This window comes from Nyctereutes procyonoides, unplaced genomic scaffold (assembly GCF_905146905.1).
Source record: "Nyctereutes procyonoides isolate TBG_1078 unplaced genomic scaffold, NYPRO_anot_genome, whole genome shotgun sequence".
NCBI lineage: Eukaryota > Metazoa > Chordata > Mammalia > Carnivora > Canidae > Nyctereutes > Nyctereutes procyonoides.
Genome location: NW_026575117.1, coordinates 1,040,392 through 1,051,103, shown reverse-complemented (window position 1 = coordinate 1,051,103; position 10,712 = coordinate 1,040,392). Strand labels below are relative to the sequence as shown.

Here is a 10,712-nt window from a genome sequence, read left to right as displayed (position 1 = left end):
TGACCTGTACAAGTGCCTTAGCCAGGCTTGGTGCTTCGTTCCTCGTGGTTTCTATCCCTGTTTGAGGAAAGGAAATTTAAACTGGGGTGAGAATCTTCTATCCTGGTCTCAGAGGAGTAGTGTTTCATCCCACGTTCTGAGAATATCCAACTCTTTTGCTAAGGGATTTAGCAAAAATCAGTCTGATCATTTTCTACTTTCAAAATAAAAAGAACTATGTCTCATGAAAGATAGTTACTTTCCAACATGGGAAAACACCATACATCCTAAACAGGACTCTGTTACCTACACGTGCAAAGCATTCTTCTGTTTCGTGCCAAAAGTCATAAAATGATAACTTTTGGTCCTGTGAAACCTAGGGGGTTCAGCATTTGCTCCTGGAATTCCAGAAAGCAAAAAGTAAAGATTGAATGGTGTCCCCTGGAGTGGTATGACATGAGGGCCCTGGAAGTAATTTTCAGCTCAGAACAGTAATAAAAATAACAAAAACATTAAAAAATAATTAATATCTGATAAATATTATAGGCAGCGTGCTCAACATTTTATACACAATTACAGCATTTAATCTTCAAAATCCTCAAAGATCCCAAGTGACACACAGGGACATTGAGGCTCAGGACACTTGTGTTAGTTCTCCAAATCATATTTTTGGAAAGTATGAAATCCAGATTCATGTTTAGACAGTATGACCTAGAGTCCTCAGCCTTAGTGACCATCCTAAGTTCACTCCAGTAAGGAGGAGCTACTGATAACCACCTGACTTTGTAGGAGACCATCTGGGTAAAGAGTCCAAGCAGAGCCTAGGTTACCTTTTTTTTTTTTTTTTTCAGAAATGCTGAGAAGTTCCCACATCAGGTGTAGAGATGATAGCTGATGTCTCCCAAGGGAACTTCAGGTTTAGAACAAATGGTGAAAAGAGATATTTTCTAAAAGCGTGAGCTTACGCAAAAAGAAAAGGTACTGTTGTGCATAGGAGAGGCTCCTCCTATGGGCCTGGGGCCGGGGCTGGGGAACGAGCTGGATCTGGGGCTAGGACAAGATCAAGGAAACAAAGCAGCTGCCAGATGGACTTATTAGCTTCGCCTGGTTTCCTGGGATCCTGCCTCCACACAGACCACAGAGCCTCCCTCCTGTGCTTCTGCTTTTGCTGCCTTGGGCAGATATGGAGCCTGTCTGTCATTGTCACCAAGACTCTTCTTTCTGCTGCCTTTGCTCTTAAAGGCCTCAACCCACCTGTAAGATTAGTTGGTCCACAAGTCAAGAAAAAAGTTTAGCTGGTTGACAGCCCGTCAACGGAACCCCGTGCTGAAGGCTGTGGTGTTAAAGACGAGGGACCCTTCTTCCTGCTGTCTGTGTGCCCTTAATCCAATAGGAGGTATGAGGGCAAGCAGGATAGCAGAGAGAAGCAGAGGATAGAAAGCAAGTCTCACTCAAACAGGGCCCACGTTGGTCCTGACACCGGTGGTAGTGATATTAGTGTGAGGAATCTTTCTTGATGATTCCAATAATTTGGAGTAATGTTGGGAAGTAGGGGACGACGGCGGCAAAAATAATCCCATAGGTTTAGGGACATAAGGAGGACATAAGGATGTCCTCGTGAAGAGAATCAACGCACAGAGTTGATAGAGCAAAGGACACAAAAGGGTGTGTATTCAAAGAGGTGTGGAACACAAGTAGCACATTTGGGAAGGTTTAAAGGGAGTAAAAGAAGAGAACAATGAGTGTACAAGGACCACGGCTTCTTGAGCCAAGAAAACCAGCGAATTCGACGGACAATGACGTTCTTATCAAGAGCAGCTACTGAATCGCGAGACTCTGAGGTCTCCAAAGGCCAAGCCACCCATGCGACAGTTGCTAATGGATCCTCTGCACCTAGCACAGGACTAACATAGAATTGCTACTCAAAGGTTTTTTTAATAAATCAATCTTGGAATCTGGAGGAGCAAACCCTGATCAGCACTCCGTGGATAATACTTAGTGACCACGTTTCCTCTTCCTGGGTTTAGCAATTGGTCTTGGGATGAAGGTTGCATGAAGCCAGCCCGGATTACAGTGAATAGGCCCTGGCTCTGGAGGCAGCTGCAGTTGTGTTTCTGCCCTGGATTCCTAATCATTAACTCCATGCGCTCGGACTTGTTATTGAAATTCTATGATTCGCATTTCTCATTGGGAAAATCAGGGTTAATATTGCTTCCACAGGATTGTCGTGAGTACAAATGAGACGATGCGTGTAAGGTACTTACCACAAGCTCGGGTGTTATTAAAAAATGTCAGCCCTTATAAATATGCAAGGGCCCCAGGGCTGGAGATGATCTTAGTGACCAACTCTGACCCATCCTCAGAAAGTTTGGGTCAGCTTTTCAGAAATGCAAATGCAGGGGCAGCCCTGGGGCCCAGCGGTTGAGCTCCGTCTTCGGCCCAGGGCCTGATCCTGGAGACCCAGGATCGAGTCCCACGTCGGGCTCCCTGCATGGAGCCTGCTTCTCCCTCTGCCTGTGTCTCTGCCTCTCTCTCTCTCTCTCTCTGTCTCTCATGAATAAATAAATAAAATCTTTAAAAAAAACCCAAAAGCAATGCAAATGCATGCATGGGCTTCACTTTCAGATTTTCTAAATCATAAATTCTGATGACCAACTGGTTTTGGGGAATCACTGATCTGATCCAGCCAGAAGTATTACAGATACAGAAACAGCACAACTTAGTGGCAAAACAAGGTATAAAATCTGGTTTGGACGGTGTTTCTGTGATGCCACAGTCACCCCAATGAGGACTGGAAGCCCATGGAGGACAGAGTCAGTGACTCCTACAATCAGTGACTGGTGGGTTTCATGAAATTTTGGGGAAAGACATTGATTGGTATAATGTCATTTCTTTTTCTCTTTTTTAAGACTTTTTTTTATTTATTTGAGAGAGAGTATGAGCATGCGCAGGAGTGGGGTGGGGGGTGGAGGGAAAGAGTCTCAAGCAGACGCCCTGCTGAGCACAGAGCCTGACTCTGGCCCTTGATCTCAGGACCTGAGCTGAAACCAAGAGTCGGACGCTTAACCAACTGAGCCAGCCAGGTGCCCCGGTATAATTTCATTTCTTGAACACCAAATAGATCAAACAAAACTATGTGTTTACTGAGGACAGAGAATAAAGTAGAGCCCTGAGGTTGAAACCACCTCTGTCTCTGAACAAGGGGATTCAGGGATGGAAAGAGGACTTGGGGCCAGTTGACAGTAGCAATGATCAGAACTACAATGTCTTTCTCATCCCTTTCGTCCCGCTGTCCGGCCTCACCAGCATGTGGGGGCGCAGAAGAGAAGGGCAGGAGCCCGGCTGGCCGGGCAAGGAGGAAGCCAGCCTGTGCCCAATAGCAGTAGAAGCCACGTGTACCACTACGGTGACACAACACAGCAGGGGCACTGACACAAACAGGCTATGACATTGCTGCCCACATCCTGGACGAGGCGGTTTTTTTGTTCTTATTTATAACAATAGAGCGAGTAGTGTTATTTTTCTGCAGTAGAAATAGATCATACTCATGAACAAGACAGGAAATGGTGAAATGCTGAACTTCCAGGAGGTTTTTCAGAGTCCAGCCTCCAGGTCTACCCCCTGACCCCACCAGCCCTCCTCCGATGGCAGAAAAACCTTCTAATAGCATCTTTCATGTCCTTATTTCTCAGGCTGTAGATAATGGGGTTGAGGAAGGGAGCAAGGATTACAAAGCTGACAGCAATTGCTGTGTCCCAAAACACTGAGTAGGTGGCTGAGAACCGCAGATACATGACAGCCACACTGCCGAAGAAGAGCAGGAACACAGCAAGGTGGGCGGCACAGGTGGAGAAGGCCTTGCGGCGGCCCTCGGCCGAGGGCATCCCCAGAATCACCACGATGATCCGGACGTAGGATAGGGCGATGGCCAGGAAGGAGGCCACGATCTCCACTGCGTGGATAGCGTCCACGATGACCACCAGTGATGTGTCTGTGCAGGCCAAGCTCAACACAGGTGTGAAGTCACAGAAGATCTGCTGGATCCGGTTGGGGCCACAGAAAGGCAGGGTGGCAATCCACGCGATCTCAGGGAGCACAAGGAGGAAGCCACAGAGGCAGGACCCAGCTGTTAGCTGGGTGCACAGCTTGGGAGTCATGATGGTCGGGTAACGGAGAGGACTGCAGATGGCGACGTACCTGTCAATGGCCATTGCTGTCAGCACACAGCCTTCCGTGATGCCCAGGGAGTGGAAGAAGTACATCTGCAGGAGGCAGCCAGCCAGAGAGATGGTCTTCTGCTCACTGACCAGGCTGGAGAGCATCTTGGGGATGGTGGTGGTGGTGTACCCGACCTCCAGGAAGGAGAGGACACTGATGAAGAAGTACATGGGAGTGTGCAGGGCCACATCCAGCTGGACCACAATGACTATCACCAGGTTCCCAGTGATGATGAATCCATAGGTGAGAAGCAGGGGAATGAAAAACAGGAGGCCACCTTGATGCAGAGGTGGGAACACAGAGAACAAGAACTCAGTCACCATAGTCTGATTCCCCAGGGTCTCCAGCCGTGTCATCTGCAAGGGGAAGAAAGGAGACAAACTCCTGGAATGGGGGTGGTGCCCAGCCACTGAAAACCGCCCCACTCCTTTTCGCGGTCAGCTCCGTAAGCTGACTCTGGGGGGCCTAGATAGGCCAGTTGGAAATATCTCTCAGTTGTAGCTCCCGCGGCCAGAAACATCTGGAATATTTGTTTTGGGGCCCCTCAATGCATCTTTTGTAAACATCTTCAGTGGATGCCAAGAAAACACAAAGCCACACAACAAATTAATTATCTGGACATATTTTCTGGAGGTTCATTAATTTCTTGGTTCTTCCCCCCCTTACTCTCTGTCCCTCTGTGTTTAGCTTTAAAATGTGTACTTTTCTTCCTTTTTCTTCTTTTTTTTTTAAAGACTTTATTTATTTGAGAGCGTGCATGCACACAGGGAGGGCATGAGCGACGAGCAGGGGAGGGGCAGAGGGAGAGGGAGAAGCAAGCTCCCTGCTGAGCTGGAGGCTGGACTCTGACTGGTGGCTCCATCCCAGGACCCCTGAGGTCATGATCTGAGCAGAAGGCAGATGCCCAACTGATTGAGCCACCCAGGTCCCCCCAAAATGTGCACTTCTCTTTTCAACTATCCCCCCCCTCCTGTTCTTCAGAGTGGTTTAAAAAAAAATACAGAGACGCTGTCAGGAGCCCTGGTCTCAATAATTCCTCCCATGGCTTTCCCACCTTTTCTGGCCCTCATCCACAATCTGATCTGGCTGAATGGTCATCTTCGTCTCTGCCCCGTTTCTGTTCGTTTCATGGTGACATCTGTTTCTTGTTAGATGCTAAGTGCCCAGATGTTAGGAAATACTCCTCCTCACATTCCTTTGCTTCTCCCCCCTCTCCTCTCTCTCAGTAGTTGACATTGATAGTTGCTCAGGCCAAGAGTCTCTCTAGAACCACTTTGTGCCTGTTGGTCACTGGATGTTGGACAAGCATATAACTCCACCTCGCACATCCCCCTCTCCTGGGTCACACCTAAGGGCTGTGGAATTAAAAAAAAAAATCACTTCTAACCTAACTAAGACTGTCTTGGGAAGGAGACATCACACAATGCAGCTGCAGTAGAAATCAGACCCACATCTACTTGTCATCTACTAGACTTTTTGCAAGGTGAATTAAGGTTCGTGATAGTCATGTACAGTACCTCTCACCCTTGACTATTTTAACGACTTTTTCATGATTTTCTTACCTCCAACAAGCCATTCTGCAGATGAATGTGCCTAAGTATGGCTTTTACTGTCCCTGTTCTTTTCAAAATGATTCAAAGATAAGCCCCACCGATCTTAGCTTGATATTTATTGTCTTCTCTGATCTGATTCCAATCAAATTTTAGAGCCAAATATTTTTCTACATACTCATTAGCTCAGCCAAACGGGACGCATTTCCTGTGTTTCTATTTTTGCTTATGTCGTTCCTTCCCTCCATTCTCTCACTCTCTTCCTATTGGAATCCTCGTTGCCAGCGTCCAGCAAACACTCCTATCATCTTGCAGCTCTCATGGATCTGCGCCGCTGGAAGTGAACACTCTCTCCTCCGACCCCCATGAGTGCTTGGTATTCTCCTCTTCCGTGACTTCTAAGCTTCTCACACTTCAAATATTTGTAATATTTGTGTATCAGCAGTATCTCCCCACTCCTGCCCCCCAACCATGGCCTGAAAGCTCCGCAGGAAGAATCATAAAGGATGAATGAGGTAGTGTTAGTGAAGAGTTCCCATGTGATGGTCATGATAGCAGGCACATTACATATTTTATCCCATTTATTTTTACCTATGACAGACAGATTATTATTATTGTTTTATAAATAGAAAAACTGAGAACCAAAGATGAGAAACAACTTGTTCAAATCCACATTTCTGCGATCCAAAACAATAACTGGAAGCCTGATCTGTAGACCTTAAAATTCCATTATTATTATTATTATTATTATTATTATTATTATTATTTTAAATTCCACTATTAGTTTTTGCACCACAGTGGGAAATTTAGATCAGGAGCCACCAGTCACCCTGTCTACTTACTACTCTGAGTACCGCTATATTCTCAGGACTACCCCAAATCTGAAATGAGAGAGTGGAGGTGTGTTTTGTTCTTTTCAGGTCACAAGCAGATTAAAATAAATGCATTGCAGGTTAGGAAAATGAATTCCTATAAAGTGCCTCTTGTCTTGAGGAAGGTTTTGGGATGGAGGAAGCATCAGTGCTTGGCAGAAGGGCAGAGCCTGCATGGAGACAGGCGTGAGATCAGAGTGCCCTCGGGCTGAAGCAAGCACTTCTCTGTCCTTTCTCAGCCGAAAGCACAGAGAATAGTCCTTATGGAGAATGTTGCTGGACAAAACAGGAGGCTATGAGATTATAAGAAAAGACAAGCAAGTTCAGCACAAATTGGCTCATAAAAGGCAAGAGAGTGTCTACTTTGCTGCCCTGGGTGAGGCCCTGTTCACTGGGAAGACTGTACCATTGTTCATCATTCACATATTTGTTCAGTTGACTCTCACATGTTCGTTGACCCTCTGCTAGGTGCCAACCACTGCCATAGGCTCGAGGGCTACGTGAAGGTAGAAAAAACATTACTCTTACTCCTGAGATATGTACAGAACACTTGAAAGATTCCTGGAATGACAAATAATCAGCTGTGCCTAAGAAGTTCAGCCTATAAATATCCCTTGTATAGTAAAAAAAAAAAAAAAACAACATCGAATTTGATTTTAGTCCTGGAAAAAAAAAATAGTGAATTTCTCTGTGACTCCCCAGGAATCCACAATTCTTTAGGCTTCAACAAAATTTTAGTGTTGGGAAGACCTTCCATATTATCAGTATTTTTACCTGGTAGCTACACTATGCTTGTTTTAATGGCTCTTCTTGATTTCATATTTTATTCTTTTAATTTTTTTCACTCATGCATTCAAGTTCTAAAATATGAAGTTTTACCCCATGCATTGAGGAAACTTTACTCAGAAAACGAAGGCAAATCTGGGTCCAAATACAAGGAAAGTAGAGGAGGAGTGGAGGCAGGTGCACAGTTCGACTGGATAATTTCAACAATCTTCCACACTTACCTTGTCCGAGGCCACCACGACATTCTTTGGTCTCCACAGCTACCTCCCCTCTGCCAGTTTGTAGGCAAGGATATTGATGTCTTAGGAGGCTCTTGGGGGAATTTGTAGAGCGGAAAACAATCCTTTCCAGGGACTTTCTCTTTAGATGATGCAGGATCTCAAGAAAAGTGGTGCGTTCTGCTCTCCTCTCTGAGGGTTAAATTAAGGGAAAAGTGTCACACAGTAATTAGACATTCCCCAGGGTCAAGTCTCAAAAGCTTCCCTGAGGCCAAATACCCCGTTCTCACAGGGGAGTGTAGAACTGGACACTGGGGACAAAGTAGCTGTGGGTGTCATACCAGACCTGTTGGGACCACACTGCTCTGGAAACACTCGGTAAAGAAACACTCAGTAAACACTACTTTGCTCATTTTTCACTTTTCATTCCTTCTGCTGCTCTAAAAATAATAATGATGGTAAGTCATTTGGAATGTCAACAAAAACAAGGAACTCTAAAGGATGTGTTACACATAAATGTAGTACTTTATAAAGTTATTAGAAGACATGGAACATCTAAATAAATTGGTTGATATGATGTATGAATGAATAGAATGTCTGAGTTGTGGAAACATGCCAATTCTACACAATCTGTGCCTTCAATGTAACTTCAATCAAAATTCCATTTGGGTGGGGGGGAGTGGAGCGTGTCAAGGTGAGGGACAAGACTAAGATATTTTGAAGGAGAAGTTTAAAATGGGAAGGTTTGTCCTATTGTATATCAAACGTTATAATAGAGCAGCTTAACAAGCTAACAGAAGCCAGGAGACAGATGGATGCAGTATGGAGCTTTGACATATGGTGAGACAGAGACAGCAGAATGCTGGGGGAGCATGAGGAAAGTTGGTTCAAGGGGTCTGTGGAGAAAGGACTGATTGTTAATAAATGGTCCCAGCACCATTATTTAAGCATATGAAAAACATAAAATAGAATTTGTCCTGACCTCATTACATTCCCAGTCTACAGCTAGCACAAAAATTTTTTTAACAAAGTTTTTTTTTTCTTTAGTTTTTTATTTATTTATTTATTTACGATAGTCACAGAGAGAGAGAGAGAGAGAGGCAGAGACACAGGCAGAGGGAGAAGCAGGCTCCATGCCGGGAGCCCGACGTGGGATTCGATCCCGGGTCTCCAGGATCGCGCCCTGGGCCAAAGGCAGGCGCTAAACCGCTGCGCCACCCAGGGATCCCTTAATGAGAAGTCAACTTTAATACTTTAATTTTTAAAAGATTTTATTTTTAAGTAATCTCTACACCTAACATGAAGCTCAAACTCAACCCTGAGACCAAGACTCATAGGCTCTACCGACTGAGCCAGACAGGCACTCCCTTTTATCCCCCCAAAGATCATATATTTTTTAAATTGTAATACTTTAAAATAAAATTTGGGAGAATATTTAATCACTTCAAGTGGGGAAAAATCATAAACAATTCAATAGAAATATGAGCTATAAAAGAAAAAAGAACATTAAATTCAGGTATATTAATATTTCCAATTACCCAATGGTACTATAAAGAAAGTAAAAAAGGCAAACTACACATTAGGAGTCTGTATTTGTAAATTATGTAACTGAAAACAAATATTACTCAGAATATATAAAGAGCTCCTACAAATTAAAAATAAAATGATTTTTAAAATCAGGTGAATATATATATTATATATAAACACGTATGATACATACACACATGTACATATCTGGACTCAGCCTCACTGATAAGCAAAGAAATGCAAATCTAAACAACAGGGAACTTTTTATACACACAGCCAAACAGGAACCAATGTGACAACTCAAAATGCTAGAAATGATATGCAATATAGAAATTCATGCTTTGTTGATAGAATACAGACCTTGAAAAACAGTGGACTTCCAAGGGCCTGTACCACTCTCCTGATCTACGTGGTGTTGGGTTTGGCAAGAGCAGAGCTTTCATAGTGAGAGGGGAATACAATCAGAAGGATTCCTTCCTTCCTTCCTTCCTTCCTTCCTTCCTTCCTTCCTTCCTTCCTTCCTTCCTTCCCTCCCTCCCTCCCTCCCTCCCTCCCTCCCTCCCTCCCTCCCTCCCTTCCTTCCTTCCTTCCTTCCTTCCTTCCTTCCTTCCTTCCTTCCTTCCTTCCTTCCTTCTTCTCCTTTTTAAACTAAATCTTGAGCCTAAAATTTACCACCATGTGAGTAAAGTCAGAGAAAAAAGAAATATACAACACAAGTTGATTTTTATCATTTTGGAAAAAGACATAAAACAGGCATGAAGTGTTAAATATCTAATGGTCTGGTAGACATGGATGTAGAAAGGAAACAGAATTTGAAAATGGATTTGAGTTTTAAAAAAAAAAAACCCAAAAAACAAAACAAAAAACCTTGATAAGAAATGGATATATAGAGTGGAGCAGAGAGGATTCTATTATTCAATAACTAGTTTTGTAAAAGGTGATGTTATATTTTATTTTATTTTATTTTATTTTACTTTCACACAATGGAGTTTTAATTACACACTTGTACATGCTGTTTGCAATATAAATCACCTTGTTAAGGTGTCCCCCATTAATTATAACAAAATTATTCATTCATTCATTTGTTCAGCAAAAAGGTGGTATTTTAAAACAGACCCCTGATAAGCATTTGAAGCATGATACATGGTTAAATAAATAAATAATCGGTGAAAAGGTGAATTAACTAATTTTAAGAGTCAGATAGTGACCCAGTGATTGGCTGGTCTGTCATCATTCTCCTGCTCACCTCCTGCACTCTGGTTCCCCGAAAGCACCTTACCAGCTAAGACACATTGCTTGCACCCCCAGCTCTGGGCTCATGTCATCTCAGACAGAGATGTCGCTTCTCCAGTTGTCCTACCTGTCTATACCTGTTCAGCTCTTCCTCTCTATGTCGTGTGCCCATTCCACTAATAAATATGCTCAAATGTATTCACCTTAAAATACATACCCGTCCTCTACTCATGCTTGCTTTCAGGGCCAGCACATCGCCAATATTCTCCCCTTCTTTATTTTCTCTAGAGAATAGTTTACCCTTTATGCCTCTTTCTGCTTGTACTTTT

At 43.7% G+C, this 10,712-nt stretch overlaps 1 protein-coding gene across 1 annotated transcript; it reads right to left on the bottom strand.

Annotated features, from left to right (window-relative positions):
- Positions 1–3,593: 3,593 nt before the first annotated feature.
- Positions 3,594–4,553, bottom strand: LOC129515138 (olfactory receptor 6K6). The gene has a single exon (XM_055333865.1). The coding sequence runs from the start codon at positions 4,551–4,553 to the stop codon at positions 3,594–3,596; it is 960 nt and encodes a 319-aa protein (XP_055189840.1).
- Between the last annotated feature and the right edge of the window lie 6,159 nt (positions 4,554–10,712).